At 44.9% G+C, this 26,224-nt stretch overlaps 2 protein-coding genes across 3 annotated transcripts in view; one reads left to right on the top strand and one right to left on the bottom strand.

Moving 5' to 3' along the window:
* RAD51 (RAD51 recombinase) overlaps positions 1–1,863 on the top strand; it is a 24,142-nt gene extending 22,279 nt beyond the window's left edge. The window contains exons 5-8 of the mRNA XM_012728544.1: positions 156–277; positions 856–985; positions 1,202–1,323; positions 1,740–1,863. Of these exons, the coding sequence (XP_012583998.1) occupies positions 156–277; positions 856–985; positions 1,202–1,323; positions 1,740–1,863 (498 nt within the window). The remainder of the gene's footprint in view (positions 1–155; positions 278–855; positions 986–1,201; positions 1,324–1,739) is intronic.
* Positions 1,864–3,112: 1,249 nt separating this feature from the next.
* The window catches only part of RMDN3 (regulator of microtubule dynamics 3), a 30,260-nt gene continuing 7,148 nt past the window's right edge, over positions 3,113–26,224 (bottom strand). The window contains exons 2-16 of one of the 2 annotated variants that reach the window (XM_012728623.1): positions 22,095–22,297; positions 21,263–21,439; positions 20,354–20,446; positions 17,857–18,053; positions 16,050–16,242; positions 15,506–15,649; positions 9,044–9,326; positions 8,234–8,336; positions 6,040–6,100; positions 4,967–5,042; positions 4,757–4,834; positions 4,508–4,606; positions 4,121–4,174; positions 3,958–4,038; positions 3,113–3,749 (exon numbers count right to left, since the gene is read on the bottom strand). In XM_012728623.1, coding sequence (XP_012584077.1) covers positions 3,696–3,749; positions 3,958–4,038; positions 4,121–4,174; positions 4,508–4,606; positions 4,757–4,834; positions 4,967–5,042; positions 6,040–6,100; positions 8,234–8,336; positions 9,044–9,326; positions 15,506–15,649; positions 16,050–16,242; positions 17,857–18,053; positions 20,354–20,400 — 1,470 coding nt within the window. In that variant the 5' untranslated portion in view covers positions 20,401–20,446; positions 21,263–21,439; positions 22,095–22,297 and the 3' untranslated portion in view covers positions 3,113–3,695. Of the gene's footprint in view, positions 3,750–3,957; positions 4,039–4,120; positions 4,175–4,507; positions 4,607–4,756; positions 4,835–4,966; positions 5,043–6,039; positions 6,101–8,233; positions 8,337–9,043; positions 9,327–15,505; positions 15,650–16,049; positions 16,243–17,856; positions 18,054–18,430; positions 18,471–20,353; positions 20,447–21,262; positions 21,440–22,094; positions 22,298–26,224 lie in introns of those variants that run through there. The other variant, XM_004687914.2, reaches the window with a different exon arrangement.

Raw genomic sequence — 26,224 nt, 5'->3', positions numbered from 1 at the left:
TTGATGCTGTCAACTCTATACTGTCTGTCTGGTCTTCATAACAGGGAATTATATTTTTTAGCCCTGATAACATTTTTTACTTGCCTATCCAGTTGTTACAAAGGAATTTCTCATCTCTTGAGTTCTATGTGCAGGCTTAAAATGTTTTCTTCCTCTCTTCTAGATATGGCCTTTCTGGCAGTGATGTCCTGGATAATGTAGCATATGCTCGAGGCTTCAACACAGACCACCAGACCCAGCTTCTTTATCAGGCATCAGCCATGATGGTGGAGTCCAGGTAACTGCTCTGTGGAAAACACTGTCCACTCCCAGAGTCATGACCTTGAATCTCGTATAGCCTATTTCACCAAATTCATAGTAGCGTAAAGTAGAAAAGGGAAGACTTAAGTTTTCATTCCTGTTCAACATTCTTGTCATGTCAGGTTAAAAAAAAAATGAAACCATTCAATGGTAAATAAAGACAAAGTGTGGCCAACTACAATAAAATAGAGGAGTTGGAGGGAGTTCTGTGTGGGGAAGCAAAGTCAGTATGACAAAAACAAATGTTGATTTTTATATAGTAGACAATGGACAAAGTTAAATACAGAAATTAGCAGACATTAATAAACCATAGGGACCTGAGGTTAACAGCAAGGAAGCAGGAGGGAAAAAGGGACACCAGGATTAAACAAAGCCACAAGTCACCTGAATTTGTAAGAAATAATTATTTCATGGCCCCTTGGACATGAATGTCATACAAATATTTTGACATTTATATACAAGTATAAGTATAAATATGAAAACTTAGGATAGTGAAAAAGAGAACAGAGAGATGTACAAATGGAAATAGACTTCAGAGGATCTCTTTCTCTGCAGGTATGCACTGCTAATTGTAGACAGTGCCACCGCCCTCTACAGAACAGACTATTCCGGCCGAGGTGAGCTCTCAGCCAGGCAGATGCACTTGGCCAGGTTTCTGCGGATGCTTCTTCGACTTGCTGATGAGGTAGGTGAAATAGGCTATATGGGACAGGGTGAAGGAGTCCCTACTTTCAGGGGCCACACTTCCTAGGAGTCTTGCTGGGAGAAGAGGAAGGACATCATGGCTTGGTACCACCAAGATACCAGATATGAAGAGAAACAGTCACGTATTGCTTTGTGGGGGTAAAGGTCTTTGGAATGTCTGCAGGCACAGAATAATATTTGTCCTTTCCCCCATCAGTTTGGTGTTGCAGTGGTCATCACCAATCAGGTGGTAGCACAGGTGGATGGAGCAGCCATGTTTGCTGCAGATCCTAAAAAACCTATTGGAGGAAATATTATTGCACATGCCTCAACAACCAGGTAAAAGTGATGGGATAAATGTCTTTATCTTGTAATATCATTAACTGTGAAGTAAATGTGAAGATACAACGTTTCCACTTAAACTGTTAAAACTACTCTTGGGAATTAGACATAGGAGCTAAATCTAATTGTCATGAGCTGTGGCTAATCCAGGTATTTGCTTTTAGTTCATAAAGGAGAATAAGAAGAAATAACATGCCTCCCAATGATTATTAAATAATCCTTTCAATATGGACATTCTAATGGTGGGGTAGTTTTAGGGCAGAAATGGATTCCTCCTGGTTGCAAGTACTCTAAGGAAAAGAGATGTCTCAAGTCCTTTTAGAAGATTTCATGTCTAAAATGGAGGGTGTCTACCATAAACAGTAACAGATTTAATTATAATTTTTGCACTTTGATTTATGTCTTTGGTTTAGACTGTATTTGAGGAAAGGAAGAGGGGAAACCAGAATCTGCAAAATCTACGATTCACCTTGTCTTCCTGAAGCTGAAGCTATGTTTGCCATCAATGCAGATGGAGTGGGAGATGCCAAAGACTAAGTCATTTTTCCCTGTGATAAACCTTCAGTGATGCAGCCTAGTGGAAAGGACAGTTCCCTGAGGGTCTTCACAGGCCTCTTCCTGTTATGATTGCCAGGAAAACAGCTATTGTATTGGCTTCTCTGATGGTGTAAACAGGAGACAGGTCAGTAATCACAAACTGATCTGAACTGTTTATTTTTCTAGAATGTATTATTCTTTATGTTGATCCTTCAGTGTTTGGAAGGGGGTGTTATGGAGTACTTTTGACATACTGCCTAGGGGTTGACCCAAGACTAATAGCTGTTTAAACAGTCTTAAGTCACCAAGATTAACTAAAACTAGGGGGAGGCCTCGAGACCTGTTCCTCATTTGAGTGCTGAAAAAAAAAATGCCTGAGCTGTGGGAATGCTAATAGTTCTTAGTGAATATGCTGTTTATAGGAGTTAAGGTATAAGTGACTATTGCAACATAAGGCCTTCATAATCTTTCGGCACTAGGGAGGAGTAATCAGTTTCTCTTGCTCTAACATTTAAAGGGGAAGCCTTGCGTGAGCTCACTGTCAATTCAGGCTGGTACCACGGCTGTACCATGGCTTTCCTGTCACCTTTGTTTTATCCTGTAAATCTTATGTTATAGAGGTTTGGCACTTGCCCAGTTATTTCAGGAGTGTGTGATAGTACATTTCTTCCTCTTCAAAACAACTCAGAACGGGTTTTTAACCAACCCTCAGTATTCAAAAGAACCTCTCAACTAGTATAAGAGCTAGTGAAAAATCTCTGCTGTTGCTTCTCTTGGTCCTGCTTGATGTTGTGAGATAATCAATTTAATACAGCTTTGTTTTTAAAAGTTTAGTTCCATGACATTACAGAATGGAGCACATTTCAGGCCTTCTGTTATTTCTATACCACAAAGTAAACTTGGAATGGTATAATAAAACCACAGAGACAGTCTAGAATAAAAGCTTGGTTCTTATACAAACTATTTAAGTGACTTTGACTTAAAATTTGATTTTTTTCTTATAGGTGGAATTCTCTTTTCAGGTTGTATTAGGCTTATTGGTCCTAACAGTGAACATGAAGAGGGGCAGAGGACACCTGCTTTGTTGCTATTTTAGTTACTCATTAAACACAGGCAGGCAGCTTATTTTTAAACTGTTTGATGCTGTTTTTCTACTTGTCTGCAATAGCCTCTGTAGTAGGAAACAATTATGGAAGTCTTAAGAATAAGAGCTGATTAACACAGAAAAGGAAATATAATCACTTGTAGTCAAATTTGGTTTATTTCAACTTTGTAACAAAATATATTCCAGGCAACTCTTCAGATCATCATTTCACAGAGTCTCACAGGCTGTTACCCCCAAAGCTGCCAAAAGTCAAGTGGTCCAGCCCAGGAAACAGTTAGAATCTACATGATAGGTGAGAGAAGCAGTATCTCTGAACTGCCCTTATGTATGTAGGTATGTTCTTAGGACTATGTACTTTGGTGTTAAATATTAATCAGTGAAAAATATTGGAGAGTACAGTTCTATATTTTGTTCCTCTAGCTCTCTAAAGTTCATCCACCTCCTAGCAGTTGGAAGGCAGCTTTCAGTGCTCTACTAGTCTTGATTTTTAAAGAATTGGCTTGAGGGTGAGAAGAAAAACCCAGGCCTCAGGTACTTCCCCAATTTCAGATTAGGTAAGGGATTAGAATAAATTAACCCGTGGAAAACGGGCAAGGAAAATTGGGGCAAATAGTATCAGTCAAACCCAAGAATTAGGGCCCTCCCTTAAATAGCCTTGCTCAGTTTCCTGATCTAAGCAGGGCCTAAAGACTTGATTTTCTTCCCCATGAGGGCCATCAAAATCTGATTATTCTCCTAAAATTACTTCCAATTCTTCCAGGTCCTTCTGAAAAGCTGAATCCTAAGGAGACAAAGAAAACAGGACTAGAACCCAAAATCTAAGCCAACAGTTCCCAAACCACTGATACCTGAGAAGAATGGTCCTCTCTGAACTCTTATAAACCCCCCACCCCCTACTTGCCCAGGATAGCTTGGACCCTATGAAATCTAGGTAAGATACATGCAGAAGCAATGGAACCCAGTGTTAGAAACACTCTTAAAATCACTACCTCCTTAGTTAGGTCTGGCAGCTCCAGGGCCAACTTCATCCACTCTCTAGCTTCACTGTTGTTTCCCAGTTCTCTGTAGCACTGAAAAAAAAAAAAAGTGACACCTGGGGGAAATACCAACCAATATATTTTCATCTGTGTTGAAAATAGGCAGGTGATTTACCTTGGAAATATATACCCTTCCTGCTTTGGAAAATCCTGGCTGTAGTTCTTCCACCTAAAAAGTAAGGGAATTTCCAATTTCAAGTCAGGCTGAAGGTTAAAGATTTATTTATGCATAACAGAACTGGGGTAGTGAGAGGATTCACCAGAGACAGTGGGGAGCAGCAGGCGGTCACCTCCCTGGCTGGGGATCGAACTTGTGCTCAAGTGGCTGCAACTAGCTTTGTATGCTGCACTTTAACCATTGCCCCACCAGGAAGGGCCCTTTTTCAATAAAATTTCCACATGGTTCTCCTTTCCCATAGAAGACGCAAATACAGCATTTCCCCTGCCAAAAAATAAATGAGTCACCCCGTCTTTGTTGGCTGTTCTCCCCCTTCCCTGCTACCTTTAGGAAGCTCTGGAGCGCATCCTGTACAGTGGCACTTAGAGGAGTTTCAAACAAGGCTGTGGCAGTTTTTTTTTCCAGCCAGGTTAGATGAGCAACCTGCCACCAAAGAGATAATAAAATATCTTTAGAAACATTGACTAGTCTAATCACCAGTAATAGTCTACTGAGGAAATGGCGCTTGAGGGAGACCAGACTGAGGCGCCTGCAGCACAGGACACTTAGGGCCAACCTTGCAATTCAGCTCACCTGGTAGTTCCATCTGCCAAGTAGAAAGTGAGCCATGGGATTGTCTGGCTGGAGAGTGATGGCTCTGTCCACATGCTCCTAAGGGGGGAAAGTAGACAAACATGTCACACAGTTGCTAAGGGGTGAGGCGAGTAGAGACTATAGCAACCCCTTCTGCAAAGGGCTCTGGCCTACACCAGCGTAAGGGAAGGGGGAGATGCCTTTCCTCACCTTGAAGCTAAAGCCACTCAGGATTCGCCTCTGGATGCCCTCATGCTCAGCCAGCTGACCACAAAGCACCGCATACCTAAGGGCAAAAGCAGCAGCAAGCTCAGGGACAAGGACTGGGGGCTGTAACTGCAAGGAATGGCTTCCCACCAGTGGCCTGTGCTGCCGTCTACCGGAGCTGAATGTACATAAATCCCAATTCCACAGGCCTGTGGGCCTAGCTCATATTCTTTAGCAAACAGTGGTAGGTTAACAGCTCTCCAAAGTATACTAGGTTTACAAAAGCTGAGCCCTCCATACTAAATCTCTTACACTTAAGAGTGCCATCCACATTTTCCCTCTTGAGTATAGCCATAGGTGTCGTAATAGTGAGTCCTGAGTGTGCCACCTTTTTTTTGTCTCCTGGGTTGACACAAACTCTCAGCCTCAGTAGTACGTGGGCATATCACTGGAATTTTGTAACCACTTTCTAGGACCAATTGGACTAGGATGGACACTCCAGAAATTTTTAAACTTGGGAGCCATCAGAAGCAGAGGAATAAAGGCTCCCCCCCCCCCCATACCTCTCAAGCCAACGAGCTTTCCATCTTGCCTTCAAAAACAAAAGTCGCAATGCACCATTCCCCCAGCAGGAATAGGGCTGATGTTTTTGTAAGCTAATTGACTACTGAGCTTCCAGAGGGTGAGGTCATATCTCTTTTTCCTCATGCTAGCAAAGCAAAGAAGCCAAAGTCCACTACCAGCTATGGATTGCAGCTAGGGGAAAAGCTTGTGCAGGGCAGGAGAAGGGTGATGCAAATTATCTCAGCTTCTCCAAGGAGCCAACAACCCACAAGTTTTATAGTTAGGATGACTTTAGAAAACTACTTATTTCTCCAAGTCTCAACAGAGAAAGTTAGTACTTCTTGCCCCACCCTCCAAGGCACCTCCCAAAGAAAACTTCCCTGGGTTCCTGCCTGAGGCAGGATGGGATGAATGGAAATAAAGGCCAGAGCACCCTCTTCTGGTTCCTCCAGCAAATGCCTTCAGTACCAGGGCAGAGAAAAGGCCCTCCAAGACCCTGCAGCAGTCATTACCATTGGTGACATTCAGCACTCTCATCCCCCTTCTCCAGAGCAGCCTCTGCTTCTTCTTTTCCTGTAAACAAAGGTGATCCAGAATCGGTCATTCCTCCCATGCACACTGACTCCAGAGGAAGGGCTGAAAGAATAAGTGCTGTAGTTCTTGCCTATCCATTACCTGAACTGTGCTACAAAACTGTGAGGAATGACTTGTTTTATCTCCTGCTCTGTCCTCAGTTGTCCTAGCTGTTTTATTTTAACAGTACCCACCCTGATATAATCCAAGCATTTAAAATACAAAATGACTAAATCAAACTTCACAACAGACCTTACCTTGCTTGGCCTATGTGGATAGGCTTCAGGGTGTCTGAATCGCTAAAGTTGTATGAGACTTCAGGAGTTACTGTATTTTCTTGAGAGGGGCTACAGCGTTGATCAAATTTTCAAAATGACCCAATGATCCAAAAATACTAATCATGGCTCCAGGCCAAAACCTTCAACCAGAGCTTTGACATTCGTTTAATTTTACCCAACTTTCCTAGTCACTGAGATTAACAGAAATCAAGGCCTACACACTTGAATGTCTGACAAGCATCCATTCCCTAGAGGGTCAAAGAACCTGCATCCCTCCAGATGAGGACTGCCAGCCTTGTCTACACACAGCATGCTGCAAACCGGGACTTCTTCCTCTATTACAATGGAGAAAGAACTTACAATGGAACAATAGTAATGGGTTGCGGTGGTAGGCTGTTTCATATGAAATATTTCCTCAAACTTCAGAGTTAGTTAATGTGTATAATGTACAACTACTAGCAATACAATTTTAACATGGCCAGTGAACTCTGTATCCACCCTTTCTAAACAGAAGAACCATAGCGTCCTACCAATGAAAGTCACTATTCTAGGGGATTTCTGTCCCCTTCAAAGCACCTCACTAGGAAAATACAACGAAGAATGAGACCAGTTCCTGCCAAGCTAGACAGAGGAACAGTGATGGCCTGGGAGCCCAAAGCATGGCTGCCTTCCAGTAGGAGTCCAGCTTCTAGAGATAGAACAAAATGAACAACTTCAGCTTTAGACAGGATGGTCTTAAAAAGCTAGAGTGCCGTAAAGACACTCCAGTTATCTGGCTTCCAGCAGGAACAGACTCATCCAGGGCACTAAGCTTGGGAGCTGGACTGGACCAGCATTGGCTGTGCACCTTCGCTTTCAGAGTTCATGCTGCTAGTGCTAATGGGAGGCCAAAGAGAAAAGGACAGGTTGTTGCTAGCAGGAGTCCAGAGTCAGCTCCAAATCAGAAGGGCTAATTTTATCTGTTATTTAGGAGGGAAAGCAGAAACGGCTTTTGAAATGGAAAGCAAACTAAGCAAGTACGACTTACTACAACTTGCATGAGGTTTTTTTTTTTGAAGACGTGCATCAGTAAACATTGAACTTGATAGCCTTAGTTGTGCCAAGAGAATTCTACAGTGTTCAGAGCAGTGACCTTGACATACTGTCAGATTCTAGATTACCAAGTTTCAATAACATTTGCATGGTTCTGGTTATAGAAGTGGGAAAGCAGACAGATTTACTCTAAATAGTTCAGTTAGCTTTGGATAACAAGACTAATGGTGCTGGACTCAGGGATGGTGACTGGGTAAGACACATCTTTCCCAAAAACCAATCTCTGAAAATCACTAGGATCCTGTGACTTCACAGCAGAAAGGGCAAAGCCTTGTGCCTGGCATAAGTCAGATGGACCTACCCTCAGGGTCCAGACTTTGACAACGGGGCTGCTATTGCTAAGATGCCAGGGATTACTAAACCAACAGTCTTCTCCTAAATTGCTGTTTCTCGGCCCTTACCAAATATTCCACTCATCCTAGCACTACAGCATCTGCCCCATAGGCTTCATAACTGAAACCAGATTCTTAAGCAGCAGCAAAATACCCCTTCACATTAAGGGGTTTGGCCCCCTTTTTGTGGCTGAGAATAAGAACAAAGAATCACTCTCATATGATACCACTACTCAAACACATGTACATCTGTTAAAGTCCAAGGTCTGATGAGGTGGACGTGTCTGTCCTGAGGAAGCTGAGGCCCCGTCGAGCCAGTTTGTTCCTAGTGAATAAATGAGCCAAAAGTGCCCGACAGCCTGCATGGTTCCAGTGGAACCATGCTTTACCCTGAGACGGTCAGCTCCCCAAGGGGAAGCTTCAGCACTTACCCTCCTGGGCGAATGACTTCTTCTCGTTCACCTCCTCACTGAGCTCGCACATGTCACTATAAGCCCGAGCTAGGCGCCAGAGAAAGTCCTGCCGGCTTCCATACTGTGGACCAAATAGAATGAGATGCCCTTTCCTCAGTGACACAAAATTGGGTCCTGGCCTTTTTTCCATTATCCTAAGTTTGCGTTTCCAAACTACTGTGTTACAAAACAGTCATACTTTGGTACAACCTTCCACCCCATGACCTTTCACATGCAGTTAACTCAGGACACCTCATCTCCATCCAATAGATTGCACAACAGAGTGAGGGCCTTCTAACACTGCAGAGGAAAGGTCAGTGCTAAGGTGTAGTGGAGGCAGAGCGAGGCAGAAGCCTTGCTGCCACATGAAGAAAATGAAAATACCCAAAGAGGGAGAAGTCTAACTTTGGGGCAACAAGTTTTGGCTCTGAACCTAAGGCAAAGGGACTGCATTTGAGTGACCTACATACACATCACCTGGGGCAGTAGCTTGGGCTCTGCCTCAAAGGAGATACAAAATGAGAGCATTCCAGTTCCTTCGGTATTCCCTCCTACAGGGAGAGGTGGAATTGCTGTCCTCCAGGAGGCTGCAGCAGGTAGTACAGCAGCCCTGGCCGCAGGGCTTGGCCTCCTTGCAATAGGATGTGCACCCTGGGGGACCAAGGCAGAACCACAGCCTTCTCCCCTCATTGTCCTTCCCAAGTCACCTTGCAGGTGAGTGACCACATCTGCCTCCCTACTGCAGGGGGAGGGGAAAGAGAGGGGTACAGACAGGCACTGGGGGCTCACCTCAAGCTTCTTGTTGAGCAGCAACTGGAAGCCCTCCCGCTTGCTCTGCTCACTGCCCTGGTGCAGCTCGTCAGCCTTCTGAAGCAGGGGCAGCACATCCTCCAGGCCAGAGCCACTAACAGCCTCCAGGGCTGTAGGCACCTGGTTCGAAGCCACCTGCAGGTCCAGAGAAGCCTTTCTTCCCATCTTCACGGTCTCGCAGCTCACTTCATCTTCACCATCCTCACTTTCCCGGTCGGAGTCCCGCTCATAGTCAGACTCATCGGCATTGGCTGTTGTGTAACTATGGAAGAGAAGTGGAAGTGACAGGTTTTCAAGGGAGGATGTAAATTCAGCGTCAGAACAGAGCATCCACCCTCGGATGTCCAAAGCACCAAGCAAGAACCATCCCCACTGCTTATGGGAAGAATTAGTCCTCCACAGAAAACTTCCTATGGAACTATGGCCTGAAAAAACTATCTGAGAGGCAAAGTGACCAACCAGGGGCCCTGTGACCAATAGCAAATCCCCTGCTTAGTTAATGCCAAGTCTGCCAGAAAACGAAAAGGCCTAGAAAAATATGTATTGGGGCCCTCCCTAGTGATGCAGCAGGCTAAAAGCTCAGCACTGCAAGCAAGCCACCGTTGATTCAGTGCCGAGTTCAATCCCCAGCCCTGGGGTGACCCACATGGCGCTGCAGACCTCTTGCTGCTCCCCTCAGCAGTGTACTTCATCAGTCACCCTGTTCTGCTCCATACCTTGTCTCTGGTGAATCCTTTCACTGCCCCTGTACCTCTGGCCTGTACCCCAGTTCTGTATGCATAAATCAATCTTAAAAAATAAAAGGCTGGCCTCCTGAGTGGTACAGGGAGTTAAGCCTCAGCACTATGAAACTACTGGCAGTCACACGAGTTTGATCCACAGTCAGAGGTTGATCCACATGGCAGCAGACCTCTCCTGTCTCACCCGCTACTCCCCTCAGTATATTTCAGTAGACCTACCTGTTCCGTTCCCCCACTCTGCTTCTGGTAAATCCTCTCACCTCTGGCCTACATCCCAGCTATTGTTTTCATAAATAAGTAAAGGTATGCATCAAAATGTTACCAATAGAACTCAAAAGTAGATGAATTAAAGAATTTCTTCTAAATATACATGATTGCTTTAGTAAGCACACAAGACAGAATTGTTCAAGATAAAAATGTAGGTGGAGCTGATCTGAGCTAGACGACTCTCCACTTTAAGGATTTGGTAATCATTTCCGCTTATCAGCCAAAGGCACCTGCCAGAACTAGCATGGGTGGATGCCGGCCTCTGAGACCATGGATAGCCACAAATACCCACATTTTCTTTCTCAGTGTGTACCTTTGTTCCAAGCTAGTCTAAGCCACATAAGAGTAACCCCTGGGCACTAACTGGGGTGGGTATGGGTAACTTTGCAGCAACTTAGAGGCAGGAGAGGAGGATGATGCTAACAGCCTCCTGGGATGGCATCTTTGGAATAGCATAAGCCAGATGTTTCCCAGAAACCCCCACTTGATTCACCTATCGAGGTCCTCTTGGATCATGGCTTCCACCAGCAGATTATTAAGATGTTTTCCCTAGTTGCCACATGAATCAGACCAAAACTGAGCAGACTTCCCAGGCCAGAACCTTACACCAAAGAGCTCTTTAGGCTGAGTGAAGGTAAAGCAGGTGGAACAGAGCCAGAAGGAGCTCAGGCAAAGGGAAAGTCTTAGGATCACTTAGGAGAGACTTTCTCCATCCTGGAAGGAAAAACAGGAGTAAGATCCCTATGGCTGGAACAAAACAAAGATGAGAGAAGCAACTGCAAATAAATCAAAATCAAGATATACTAATGTCAGCAGCCGAATGCTGCAGGTCAAAGTGCCATCTTCATCTGAAAGCCAATGACAGGAGGCGGGCTCTGAGGGTACCCAGGGGCAGCCGGACCTGGTGCCCAACCCGTGCTGACTGTGGAGGGGCTTCCACAGAGACCTACAACAGGACCCCAGCAGCTTTTAACTGAAATCATCTGTAAGGTATCTTAAGCCTTATATAACTGCACCCTGCCTTTTGAGGTTATCCAAGTACCTTTCCCCTCTAGAACTTTAGAAAGTAAAGGGACAAAGGCATGTCATCAGATTTCACACCCAACCTGCATGGTAGTGAGCAAGACCACAAGGTATCTCCCAGCGTATGTATTCCAGTGATCCCTAGAGTCTGACAGTGACCCAAGCAACAACAATCAAATCTCCACCAGTGTCCCTTCTCAGCTAGACCCAAAGGCATAATGGGTAACTGGGTTATCTGGGGTAGCTTGAGTTTTGTCATCTATTGCCAGGAAGAAGGGGAGACCCCACTCCCTGCTGGTTTGAAGACTATCTTGGCCAGTTGGGATTCGAACTCTGGAGTCTCCCTGCTCTCAGCCCTGCAGAGCACTGGTGGTAGTACAGACTCCAGGGAGCTGTGAGGACAGTGCTGCAGGTCTTTAAGGTCTAAAAGCACAGGGGAGTTCAGTCAACAAAGAGCCTTGTCACCCACAAAGGGAGTGGTAGAGCCCTAAGAGGTGGGGAGGAGGCTGGGGTGATAACAGGTGCCTTACTGCACTTCAACCCCACTGGAGAGGCTCTGCCTCACTTCCCGCCACTCAGCACACTGCAGAGGCAAACGTGTGCGCAACAGCAGCCTGTGGGTGTCCAGGGCTTAAAGAAGAGGCCTGTGCCATGCAGGAGAGCTACAGGGGCTGCTCACCTCTACACAACTCTTCCTTTCACATTTCTTGGCCTACCAGGCCAGCCTTTGGAGAACGCACCAGAGAAAAATGGTACTTTTGTTAACATGCTCTACCATTTTTTTAGGTCAGAGACTTGAAGAGCCTTTGAAAAGGCCCTTTGAATCTATGCACTCAGGAAGAACCTACTGTCCCCACAGTAGGTCAAACACCCAATACCCCATGTGGGACAGAACCACCCTACTCATTTTTTTTCTTTAAAGATTTTATTTTTGCCGGCTCTCCCTGGTGGCGCAGCGGGTTAAAGCACAGCACTAAGAAGCTAAAGCCACTTCCGCATGAGTTCGATCCCCGCCTGCCCCGGAGGTGACCACATGGTGTGGCAGACCTCTCCTGACCCGCCTGCCGCTCCCCTCAGCAGTGTACTTTGTTGATCTGCCTGTTCTGCTCCCTACTCTGTCTCTGGTGAAGTCTCTCGCCACCCCTGAGCCTCTGGCCTGTACCCCAGTTCTGTATGCACAAATAAATAAATCTTAAGAAAAAAAAAAAAGATTTTATTTTTGCATAAAGAACTGGGGTGTAGGCCAGAAGTGTAAGGGATGAGAGGATTCACCATAGAGAAAGGGGAATAAAACAGGCAGATTGAAATACACTGCAGTGGATGAAACATTAAAGGTCTTCTGTGTGCCATGTGGGTCAGCTCCCTGGCTGGGGATTGAGCTCAGGGCATCGCAGTGGTAGCACTGAGACTTTGCCCTAGGCCACAAGGGCAGCCCCCTGCTCCACTGCTTTAAGGGAGCCTACAAGTCAGTGATCATTACTTCTTTCTAGCAGTTAAATTTCTTTCAGCTCTTCCTAAGCCCCATTAGAGGGACTGAGCTGGGACAATCAAGACAGACAGGCCTGGATGTTAACCCTCAGACACTTTCAGTGGTAGGGAAGATAAGAGCAACTTAAGTGAAATGATAAATGCCTAAGAGGGAGTGGTGATGAGGGTGCAAGCAACCCTCCTTGGCTGGGATCCCCAAAAGGCGTACTGGGGCAAGTTGGATTTTGATGGGGAGGGAATAAAGCTGTATTTGGTACAAAGCTCATGAAACCAATGGTGATTCTGGCTCTACCACATTCTCTTGACTCCCTGGGAGTATTCCTCCCTTAAAGCAGCACTCCTCCACTATATGTTCAAAGTCATTTCAGAGTTTGTGGTCTCCCAGAATTTCCTGTGACCTATATGGCACCAACTATGGCAAAAAGAATTATCTGCCGTGGCCACTGGCCCAAATAGTAACCAGCTAAACCAGTCGACCTAGATGGCTCAGGATCAGCCATGGGGCCGAGTCTGCTAGAGCTCTTACCGGAACAACACCCTTCCTACTACTCTACACCCTCCCATCACAGGCTGCTGGTAGGATTGTCCTGGTCCCTTTATGGCCTTGGAAGCCCCAGTGACACCCCAGTGAAGCAGCCACAAATTTCCCTGGTTAATCTTTGGTTCACAGTGGCCAGAACTTTCTAAAATCAATAAGAGCCCTGAGTTGTACATCCTGATCTTGAGCAGAGCTGTAATCTGTTTGTTCTACCCTCTTAGAAAGTGCAAACGATAATACTCCACCCAAGTGACCTTACTTGGGTTTCATACAGATGACTGGGCTCACTATCAACCACTTTAACATTTTCAATCCAGATGAGTAAATGCTAAAATAATTTCATTTCTGCCCCCTCCTCTCACATAGCCTGCCAGAAGCATGTTGGCCCAGAGGTCATTAGGCAAACAAGGATAGAAACAAGGATGAGGTGGCCCAGGCAGCAGCAGTCATGAGCGGAGTCCGTAAGCCCCACCAAGACTTGTTTCAAGAGGCACTGAGTGCAAACCCAAACAGCAGTGATTTGGAACACATAAGACATTCTCAGAAAACCAAACGAGGGGAGGCAGGCAGGAGAATGCAATGACCCAGACAGGAAAACAAGGCTGACAGTCTTGAGTAAGATGTATGGAATAAACTGCACCACTATGTGCAGGTCATCTTGGTAGTGAGCTGGGGCAGCTCTTAGTCAGTGGGAAGAACTTCCAAGGCCTGCGTGCAGTCTTTCTGAAAAGCCTTTGTGTCCTGATCCAAGACTCACAGTCCTGCTGGTGAGCCACACTGTCAGGAGAATGGGGTTAAACCTGCATATAATGGCAAAGAGTCCTGCACATGGCATCAAACCCCACTAGGCCTCATGTCCACTTGAGAAACAGGAAGGAGAGCAACACTCACAGAATCCTTATGAGAATTGAGTGAGGAAATACCTCTACAGTGCTCGCTAGCACAAAAGAAAAACTTAAGTTAAAAATAAAGTGCTCATGGCCCTCCCTGGTGGCGCAGTGGGTTAAAGCACAGCACTGAGAATCTAAAGCCGCTTCCGCATGAGTTCAATTCCCACCTGCCCCGGAGGTGACCACATGGCGCGGCAGACCTCTCCTGACCCGCCCGCTGCTCCCCTCAGCAGTGTACTTCGTCCATCTGCCTGTTCTGCTCCCTGCTCTGTACCTGGTGATTCCTCTCACCCTCCGCGTCTCTGGCCTGTACCCCGTTCTGTATGCACAAATAAATAAATCTTTAAAAAATAAAATAAAATAAATAATAAAAAAAAAATAAAGTGTTCACGGCCCTCCCTGAGGGCACAATGGGTTAGGACGCAGCACTGCAAGCCAGCAGCAGCCACTTCAGTATGAGTTCAATCCCTGCCCCGGAGGTGACCCCATGCGTGGCAGACCTCTCCTGACTCTCCCGCTTTTCCCCTCAGCAGTGTACCTGTCAGTTGGCCTGTTCTGCTCCCCACTCTCTCTGGTGAATCCTCTCACCACCCCTGTACCTCTGGTTTGTACCCCAGTTCTGTCTGCATAAATAAATCTTTAAAATAAGTAAATAAAGTGCTCACAAAGTGTCTGTCATGGAGGAATAAACACCAGTTTATTTTATGAGGATAAAGCAGGCTAGTCCTGCAAAGATTACCCTGAAGCATCTTTATAGATACATCATTCTGACCTGACAGAAACTGAGTCTGTTCTCTGAGCCAACTTTACCCTTGAAGCAAAAAGTCAGGAGAGGCCATCAAGGAGTGATCAGTCTCTAGAACTCACACAGGCCATCTAGGTGACTGAGCCAGGCGCAGACAAAAGCAGGTGCACCAGGCAACACAACAATGTTATTTACTCAGACTCTATCCTTAGGACCAAAGTTTCTAAACAGAAAAAGCAACAAAAAATAAAAAGTTTCCAAGTGGCACCAGTGGTTTAAAATCAAACTTAGCCTGACTAGGGGTGGAGACTGTCTCAGAGCAGAACTGCGTGTCCCCTTTACTCAAGACAGTGATCGCCGAACTGTGAAGAAGCTAAGAGCGAGTCGCGGATTTCCCTGTGGGAAGACAACTTCCAGGAAGAGGGACATTTAGTGTTCACAGAGCTCTATAAGCCTAGCTCAGGCTTGCTTTCACTCAATGAAAGAAAGTCATGAAATTATATTTGCAAAGTCCTTGTGAAAATGGGAACTATAAAAACAAACCAATTCAGGCAAACAGCACGTGCAAACAACGACCACTGTTAACATTCCTGTTTGGGTGATTCCAGGTGGATGGCTTTTTTGTTTCAGCTGTTCTGTGTTTTTTACACCCATACGTTCTTCCAAAAATTATTCAAAGCTACCTGGTCTGAATTTTCCACTTTTTACAAAACAATCTGCTGGAGGAGCAGATGTTTCCAGGAGACTCACCCTCCTTCGCTCTCTGCGTCTGTGAACGTGGCTCCGGAGGTGGCCGTGAAGTACACAGAGCTGGAGCCAGTGGAGTCGCTCCTCTCTCGGGCAAATGGGAACCTTCGTCGCCGAGCCACTCTCTGGTTCTCTTCCAAGTGAGATCTGAAAAGCAGGCCTCTTTCTAGCCCATCAAGCCTGTCTTTCCCTTCACCAGGAGGCAGCCTCTAACACCACTCTTCAGTAAAGGGCCAAGAGCAGAGAAAATGCTGGATCTCTACCCCGAGGAAGGCAAGACCAGCAGCTCCCTGGACCCAGCCTGCATGGGCAGACAAGGTTGGTGAGAACAAAGCATTTCAGCTGCTATAACAGACCACTGGGGCCAAAACCAGAAAGGACATGGCAAGCCAGGTACCAAGCAGATGACTTCCCCCCAAACAAAGGGGGAAGTTGGAAGAAACACCTCTTATAAACAGCAAAGGCCAGAGGACATCTCAGCTGAAAGGCTACAGAGGCAGGGAAGTGGGGGCATGAAAGAAGCAGGAAAGGAGACTGTGGTACTCACCGAACCTCCCCAACAATCTCCCCAGCAAGCCCCTGCAGGCTACTCCGCAGCTCCTCCACCTCCCTCCGCAGGGCCACCAAACTGGTCAGCACAAAGTCCAGGCGGTCCAGCACCTCCTCCTGCCCTGCTCGCGGAAGGCTGGCCAGCACTGCAGCATCTCCAGCCTCACCTGGGACTGCCCGCAGTGGCCTCACTGGAAGGAGGACAGAGACAGCAATGCCCATGGTATATATGGCGAAAAGACCTGGTGCGTAGAAGTCAAGAACGCTTGCTTCTCTGTGGAGCTCAATTTACACACAAGATCCTTGAGGTTCAGATAATGTATGTTCACACTAGGTCCTGTTAACAAGTCCCAGCAAACTATCAAAGTTCCAGTCTCTAAACAAGAACGCTGTTTCAAGAACCTGCCACACATCGTGACAATGTAAAGTGCTTGTGAGAGTGTGCTGCCTGACTAGTGAAGAAAATCTGCTTTACTCTATGAGCCCAAATTCCTGGTGGTCAATACCAACCACAGTGAAACTCAAGTTCTGGCCTCACTTCACAAAGAACAGCAAAGAAAAGGCCGTGCTTCTCAACAACTTTGATTAGTCTCATCAGAGCAAGGCCGAGAGAATAGTAGCAGTTGTTGAAAGAAAAGCTACACCAGAGAAAAAACCCATCCTAACCCCACTGGAAGCACACCATTACCAAGCCCTGAACAGAGCTCTAGCCAGCAAACAGGTAACTACCTCAGATAATTGTACTTGAACTGCAAAAAACAAGAATGAAACAAGGAAGGCAGGAGCCAGAGTCCAGGCAAGTATAAATAGATTAAGGCCATATTATGATACACACCCAATAACGAAAAATAGTGAACAAGAAAGATCCCTGGGAATATGGCCACTTTCTCTCAACCTCAGCAGAAAGCAACTGCTGAGAAATTACAAGTGAATAAACACAAGGAAAAGGAAGGAAAAACAAGCAAACTTGTAATACGAAGTTAAAACTAGGTTCTAAAATGCTGACAGTCACTACCTAAGATGACTTTTCCAATCCACCCGGCATCAGGAATCAGAGAAAACAGGCATTTCTAATTAACCTGGGCTGAGAGGGTTCGAATGCTCCTCTCATAACAGCCTTAGAGGAGTGATCTGAACCAGCTACAGGAGCTTTGCTCAAACGAGTTCACGTGAAAGATTTGCAAAATGGAAAGCGCTACCCATTTCAGCTGAGGCTGGCTTCCTGCCATATTCAGCTTCAATTGCAATAGATGCAATCCCAACTCCCGCTTGGAAAGTCCACTGGTCTAGGGGGCCAGGCCCAATCCTGCCACTTACTTGCTCTAGGACAACCTCCCAAAGTTATGCAGTCATTTTCTTCATAAGGAGGATTAAAAACAAAAAGGAGTAGATAATGTCCAAGACACCTTCTAATGTCATTTAATATGTAAATCTCAAGACTTAATTCCTGCAAGAGTATTCCTTTTGCCTCCTTTTGGACTCTTCTAGGCATTAAGCATCTCACCCAACACTAAGCAGGTGGCTTCAATACATAGACAGCACAACTGTGATCAGAACTTAAAGTGAAAGCTAAATGGTTTTGCCCACCATGTTCTTCACTGGGATTACAGGAAAAGGAGTACAGAAAGAAAAAGGGGGTGGGTGGGTGGGAAGGGGAAACACCACATTTTCCTTTCAATAGTTTCCTAAAAGGTGAAACGCTCAGGCACCCTTCCCTCTGGTTGTCCTATCTCACAGGAGCTGTAAATGCGGAGGGGGAGACCCCAGGCCACCCATCACCGTGGCCTCAAGTGACAGGCCCCTACCCTGGCGTTCCGGCTCTGAAGTCTGCGCGTAATCCAGGGAATTGGGCAAGCTCTGGCCATGACGCTGGGTCCGTTTCCAACGCTGGTGGTAAAGGGCACACAGGAGTCCCAGGCCCGAGGCGGTGCCCAGCAACAGTCCCAGCCCTGCGCGGGCACCGCCGAAAGCCCCCAGCCTAGGCATGCCGGACCTGCAGAGCCTGCGGGAGCCCAAGGCGAAGGGAGGAGGAGAGAGATTCGTGAGGCCAGTCCACGCACCTCCCCAAGGCTGAACCCCCGCAGGCAGCTCAATGCTCAGACCCCGAGTTTCCGACGGCCCTCATCCCAATCCATACCCTAACATTTCCGCCCGCCCCAGCGCCTGAACACCGCACCGCTCACCCCCGCTGGACGCAGCCTGCCATCCCTCCAACACGCCCCCTGGTCCTGACCCCGGAGTCGGTTTAGGGCCTCCAGCTCCCTTCCATCAGCCTCACGACGCTGCAAACAAGCGCGCGGTCCTCGAGGCAAATGCCTGGTCTCCCCGGTGCCCCGTGAAGGCGCCCGGGAGTGAAAGGAGATGAATTCAGACCCTCACCTTCCTGCTCACGACCATGGCTGTTGCGGCGCCGCCTCACGCTGTCAATGACCGTGACGTCACTAAGCGACGCCATCAGCCTCGCGCGCTGTTATTAAGAAGGCGCGATGAGATGACTGCTGAAGCTCCGTCTCCACCTCCCGTTCTCCCCAAGGGGTGGAACCAAGGAGGACAGAGGGGCGGGGTCAGCAGAGAGCGGGAAAGGAGACCCGAGACCCGGGAGAAGGACGAGGAGGAAGGGAAAAACTGGGAGATTTCTTGGGCCGGACGCTCGAGCCCCCACTGTCTGGCAACTAAAGCTCCGTTTCTCTCCAGACACCTGCTGTTCCCGAAGTAATTCGCGCTCTCTTTCTTCGGGTCTCCTGTTGCTTCTGCTTAAAATAACCCCATTCTCTTACCTGGAAAGTGCCAACCCCTGTGCTGAATGAACACTATCATAACTCATACCTTGATTTTTACTTAATTTAATAGTATATAAATTTTTATACAAGCCATTTACTACATAATAGCGCGGTTTTCAGCTCAAATTAGAACAGATAAATTGATGGTTAGTCACAGAGGTCCTTGAGTTCTGCGGACCCTTGAGAATTTATAGAAGTAAACCCGGGCATTCAAAAGACAAAACAAAAGGGACTCCCTGGTGGACTAGGGTTGAGTCTGAGGGCTATCACCACTACTACCTAAGTTTGAGCCCAGCCAGGGAGGTGAACGACATGGCGCAGCAGACTTCCCCTGTCTCAGTCATTCTGCCTGTTCTGCTCCTCACTCTGCCTCTGGTGTATCTTCTCATCATCTCCCCACCTCTAGCCAGCACCATAACTTTTGTGTGCATAAATAAAATAAATCTTTAAATAAATAAAATTCATCCATCTAACAAAATTTTTTAACATTTTAACATTCAAGCAGACTGATCTCTGCTTGAAGTGGTTCGATACCACTTGGGTTTGGTTTTTCATTTGTTTGTTTTATGCATATAAGAATTTGCATATGGGCCAGAGGTGCCTGGGATGAGAGGATTTACCAGAGACAGAGTGGGGAACAAAACAAACTATCTACTGAAATGCACTGCTGAGGGGAGCTAGCATGTAAGAGCAGAGGTCTGCTGCACCTTATGGGTCACCTCCCTAGCCCCATGGAGCTCATTCTGTTTGATAATGCTGAGATTTTAACCCCTATACTATCAGGGTGGCCCTGGTTTGATTTTCTTCTTTAATCTCTGTTCATTAGTTTTACAGTTCCCACCATGACCCATAGAATCTTTTATAATTTCATTTTGCTCTTTTGATTTTATGCAACTGCTTGTAATTTTAGAAATAAAGAGATGACTTTATGGATTATGATTCTAATTTTATCAGCATTTCTTCAAAGTTAACATTTAGATTAGTGACAGCTGACACATCTAGATTAGTCCTCTCAAAATTCTTCATCTAGATATTTATCTTTTATACCATGTATTTGTTTCATTTATATTAATTTATATATTTACCTTTTAATTGAGATTTTTTACACATGTAAGGGTACAAATGATTTAAATGTACATTATAAAGAATAATTTAAAAACAATGAAGTACCCACTCCATACGTTTAAGAAACAGAATTTCACCAGTAGCTCCTACTGATTTTTAAAATTCAGTCCAATTAGTGCCTGTTGAGGTACACTAAGAAATAAACTATGATGTCTTGGTGGTGGAGGAAGTGTTTTAAATATACTTTCTGTATGTTTTCTCATGTCTCTGAAATAAGCATATACTTTTTATTTAATTTAAAATATTGACTTAATTTTGGAGGGAATAAGAACCCATTTCCTCTGGGAAATCTTCACAACCACCACCTTGGATTCATCTTTTAGCTTGCTGTACTCCGGATGCTCAGATACTTCTATTACATTTGATTCTATGATAATTTGGCTTTCAGTCTACCTACCCCACTGGACTTCTCACTTTTCCAGGATGGGGTTCGTGCCGATGCATCTCCACAGGCCCTGTGCCCAGCACAGCTCTAATGCAGAAGACAACCCTAAAAACAGAATGGAGGGAGGAAGAAAAGAAAGAACGAATGATATCCAGACCTTTCCACACTGACCACGCTTTCATGATGAAAGGCTGAGTTGTAGAACAATTCTGTTTTTATAAGGGAGAGACATGTGGCAGATAAACTGATTGTGGCAAGAAGCAAAGCCAGATGGACAGACAAAGCAGGGGAATTCATTTCCCTCTGGATATTAAAGATGCTATCTGGTAGGCATGCAGCTGCCAGGGCAATCAGCAGTGGGGTGGGCGATTCAGGACTGTGTGCACTATCTTAGGCTGCATCTGTAGCCCCGTTCAGCAAATATAATAAAGCCCTGGCAGCCTGGGCACAGATACTGCCCTCCCGCCTCCCGTGCCTCCAAAGCCCCCATCCCAGCCCAAGAGAGGAGAGCAGAGCAGACTCCAAACTGTCCTGCTCTCTGCCCATAATGTGAATGCCTCATTTACGTGGCTCTCCCAAGGGAGGTGACATAGTTAAATGCCTTGGATGGTGGCCTTCCCTCTTGCATCTAATCTCTAAGGCACTCGACACTTTTAAAAAATTATGTTTTAAAACTGTGCTAAGTACTTAATGGTTACAAAAGAATATGTATAACACATATGTAGAGAGTAAAATGTTACTAACCCTTTGCATCCACATCCTAATAAAAGAGAACATCACTTCTGCCTTTAAAGATCCCTGCATGTCCCAACCCACCCCATCGCTTTCATTTCTCAGAAGTTAACTACTCCTCTGAATATTCATTTATCACTCCCACATAAATGAACACATATATTTGTACAGACAAACAGTGATACGTACCAGAATGCCGGTTAGTCTCCAGGTGTGCTTGGCCAATAAAAGGAAACAGTTTGAGGACAAGGGGAGAATGAGCAAAAGTCAGCATGTCCACTCTTTGTATTCTGGTTCACTTGAGCCAGCTTGTTTCCTTTGGTGCTCAGCAATTCTGATGTTATCTTTGTAGTGAGGCTCTCTGCCCTTGGAATGTAAAAGAACAGGGTATTGAGCCTTGGAGAAATGTGTCTGTTGAGTCAGAAACGTATATTTTGTTGCATCATTTTCCCTACTCTTCCATTTCGGTGAGAGAACAAGGTGTTGTAATCCTATGCTACTTCCTGTTAAACTGGGCTGCATTTGGGGGTTTTAATTGTGGAAGGAGTCTGTGGTGGTCCAGCAGCACTAAGTAACATAACATACAATAGTTCCAAATGTAAAAGAGGCAATTTGGGGGGGCAGAGTGGGTGATGGGAAGGACAGTATAGGGTTATTCCCAGGCCTCGAGATGATGACATCTCTAGATTTTTAGAAGCACCTGGATCACCAGCCATGTCTGTTGGATCTGTAGTCTGTCAGAAGCAAAATAGTTAGATAGTAAAAGTGTTAAGATTCTATCCTGTTTGCAAACTGATGAGGACCAGAGACTGACATATAAAATTTAATGAAACATAATTTCTCTCTACCCTCATCCTAATTTTATTTAATAGTAGACTCAATCTAATTTTAAGCCATTTTACCTAAATTCATAGGGCAGAATAACCAAGCAGAATTTCTCTGGCTTTGTTGGAGTGCTCCGCAAGGGATTAGCGTGAGCTCTCAACTCCAGTTTGTGCTTCAGGATCAAGGGCAGTCTTACCAGACTCCATCTGAGGTTATCCAGGGCTTTTTCTTCAGGGTTGTCCAGTCCTGCCAATGTAGGCAAGCTTCCCCACCTTTGTTGGAGGTCTCCGGGACCCTACAACAAAGTGGCAGCCTCTTTGTGGCTCAGCTCAAATTCAATTTCCAGAAGGATTTCAATCAAAGCCATATAATAAACATGGCTGATGATAGCTTGATACCCTATTGAAATTACACAGAGAGAAAGATATTACCATAAGAAGTATAAATATCACTACAAGTTTTTTACATTTCGGGGTGAGACAGAGAAAATCAAACGTTCTACTTTGCTCATAAAAAGAAGCAAAGAGAAAATGGAAACAAAAACATCAAAAGCCACTAAAAATTTTAAGTCACTATTTTAAATCACTTAAAATTGTATTAGTTCTTCTGGTGGAAGCTTAGAGTAGAAAAATATACATGGACTATTTCACAAGGACAAAGGCCAGAGATAGGGGTAGGGATGATTAACCAGTTGTTAAACTAGGTCTGAAAGTTTTCAGAAATCTGAGGTAGAAGCAGAAGCAGAAAGGAATATCAATTATAGAAAGCCAATCCAAACTGGCCCTAAGCAATAAACACCACAGTAATTTCTTGAGTCTGAAGTGGGGCTCAGAAAGTATTATCTGTTCAGAGAACCAACCCAAGCAGACCCCAAAGAGATATGATTCCACAAAGTATTGGACCCTCCCTTTCTGCCCAAGAACATGATAAAAGACGATCACTTTGCTTAGGCAAAATTTAGCTCTTGCCCCTAATACTGCTCACCTATGCAGATGCCTCTTTTTTTCTCCCTTTTTCTTTTTCCTAGTAAACCTAGGAAATGCATACTTTTGACACAAACTATGCAACTTCTGTTGACCAACAAATTCTGGATAAAAGGGAAAAACTCTGAAAAATCAGAATTTCCATTGCTAACTAATGTTACAACCGTACTCCCTTTTTTGTATAATCATAACATCAAAATATTTTGAGCAACCATTAGTTTACAACTGGATTGCCTTAGCCTCATAAGGCAGCTGCCTAGCCCAGGCAAGCTGTTCCAGGGCGGGAAATTCTTCTGTCTCCTGAGACAAAAGGTAAGCCCCAGGAGAGATAAGAGCCCTGGGGCATACAAAATCCTAGGAAGCTTCCTTGTTTTTTTAAATAAAAAGCAAACTTCAGATAAGACTCCCAGGGCATAAGGACTCCCGGACAATTTTTTAAACACCTTGTTTACACAGGTGTTGCTTAATACAGGACTATACATTTTCTTAATTCACTCCTTTTTAAAATAATCACTAACTACTCTCTGCTAGCCTTATATTGCCCTTTTCTTCAGCAAACACTAACTCTGCTAAGCCTTGAATTAGCCATTAGCTTTTTTCAATCATTGATAACTCTGCCAACACAATTCATTACTTTCCTAAGACTCCTAATAATCTTTTGCTAACATCTCATCCTTTCCCAGACCCCTCTCCCCTTGAGTTGTAGTTAAACATCTGTATACACGACAATTATCATAAATATGTATTAGTATACCATAAAATGTTAGGAAGAAAATGAATTCGTTCCCCTTGTCCTTGAGAATGTTTATGACAATTTACATTGGGGATTTCTCATTAACTTACCCTATACATTACTGTAATTAACTACTTGCTACACATTATAAATAAAGACCTGCTGAGAGAATGAGCAGGAAGACTTGCACCCAACTCTGACTCCTTGCACCCACTCCCCTCTCCCTTCTTGGAATATCCGCTCCTTGGCAGACACCTTCCCACCTTAGGGTCCTGCCTGTCTCACCTCCTGACAGTTCCATAGTTAGGGCCAGTCCCCAACAGCCTTTGCCTGTTTGTGTCTAAGCAAACATCTTTAGTAAACTTGCTGTGTGTCCATGAGTGGGATGTATGGGGATATCTGCCAAAATCTTTTTCAGAGGGACCCAAGAATTCCAACATCTGAACCCCATCACTTCTCAGGGTATTAAGTATAGTAAATCTTCTGTTGGCGATTTTACAAATCCAGTTTTTCTCAGTTCCATGACAAACATATTTCCAGAGTACTGTCAGCCCCCGCCCCCGTTCCTGTGATTTTTCTGAATACAAAGCTGAGTAAGTAATCCCTGTAAATGGCAAAAGACTTAAATAACTAAAAATAACCACATTTAAAATCTGAGAATAAAACAAGACAAGGATGTTTGCTTAATTTTGCAACATACATATTGTTGAATAACTGGAATTGACCAATATATTATACCAGAACATATTAGGTTTTAAAAAGTCTCTTTTTTTAAGATTTATTTTTATTTATGCACATAAAGAACTAGGGTGTAGGCCAGAGGTCCTGGGACTGATTCACCAGACCCAGAGTGGGGAGAGGAACAGGCAACTCCCTGGCCAGGGATCGACTCATGCTGGTAATAGCTTGATAGCACTGAGACTTTAACCAATGCCCAAGAAGTCTCACATATTTTAGAACACTCCTATTGATTTACTTACATACTGAAAATGTGTAACTATATGCCCAAATAGCATTCAGCATTCCCACCACCATTCCCCCAGCAAAGAAAAAGATTTATGAGATCTTGGAAGTCCTTCCAAGGCCTCCCTGATTTCTGTTTATTAATCAAATACTTTACTATTTTAGAATTTTTATATGGGATGCAAGGGTTAAAGTGTGATTTGGTGGCACAGGGATTGAAGTCTCAGCCGAATCAAGCTATCACCAGCCAGTGTTGCATGAGTTCCACCTGGCTAGGTGAGTCCTCTCACCACCACTCCCCCCATCTCTGATTTACACCCCAGCTCTTGTATGCATAAAAAATAAATGAAAATAAATCTTCAACAAAAAAGACGTTTGATATCAAGGAAGTTTTGTAACAGGCTTAACAAATTTATACAGATTTTTATTGAGGACCCACCCTGGTGGCACAATGGGTCAAAGCACAGCAGTAGGAAGCTGGCTGCAGCTGCGTCAGTACTAATTGGACCCACGCCATGGAGCTGACCCGCCAGGCACAGCAGACCTCTCCTGCCTTGCCCGCTGCTCCCCTCAGCAATGTATTTCAGTAGGATCGCTGCCCTGTGCCTCTGGCCTGCGCCCCAGCTCTGTGCCCCAGCTCTGTATGCATAAATAAATAGATCTTTGAAAAAAAACAAAAAACAAAAAACAATTTTTATTAACTAATACTAAATTACCCAGAACCTCCTCAAAAAGGTCATAGAATGACCTAGATATTTAATGTATTCCTATTGTTAAACTTAGCGAATCTTAATTTTTATGAGATTTGGAGGAAAACTACATAAATAATGATAAACAGCCAATAGATTCAAGGTGGAGTTATCTACACTAAGTTTTGTTTCTCCTAGGACTGGAATTTCCGGCCTCCAGAGGCCCTCCAGTGAAATAAAACTGCCAGAGGTACATTTTGGATGACAGTCCCCTCAACCCCCTGTACCCCACCTTTTTTGCCTAAAAATAATTTTTTTTTAAAGATGTGTTCATTTATGCTTACAGAACTGGGGTACAGACCAAGCGTGCAGGGGTGGTGAGAGGATTCACCAGAGACAGAGTGGGGAGCAGAACAGGCCTACTGATGAAGACATTGCTGAGGGGAGCAGTGGGCAGGTCAGGAGAGGTCTGCCACGCCATGTGGGTCACCTCCGGGGCCAGGGATTGAACTCATGCGGAAGTCGCTTTAGCTTCTTAGTGCTGTGCTTTAACCCGCTGCGCCACCAGGGAGGGCCCAAAAATAATTTTTTTACTTTATCTCATTATTTTATTTAACCTGATTTTTAGTTTTATCATATATTTGAGAGACTAGTGATGGTCAGAAATTCCTATTTCATTTATTTATAACTTTACTCTAAAGTAAATCTATCTCTATTGACATAGACCAGGTAAGTTACTTTTCCTTGGTGGATATGAGGAGTTAAATTTTAATTTTAAATATATTTAAAAGCAAAATAAAAGTACTAATACTCAACATTATACCTTTATAAAGACATACATGCATGCCCTCCCTAGTGGCACAATGCGTTAAACCACAGTACTATGAAGATATGCAAAGACACTGCAGCAGGAGTTAGATCCCAGCCAGGGAGGTGACCCACATGGCCTGGCAGACCT

This window comes from Condylura cristata, unplaced genomic scaffold (genome assembly GCF_000260355.1).
Source record: "Condylura cristata isolate star-nosed mole 26May11 unplaced genomic scaffold, ConCri1.0 scaffold00023, whole genome shotgun sequence".
NCBI classification, from domain to species: Eukaryota; Metazoa; Chordata; class Mammalia; order Eulipotyphla; family Talpidae; genus Condylura; species Condylura cristata.
Note: the sequence above shows the minus strand (reverse complement) of the source record. Positions and strands in the feature narration are given on the sequence as shown.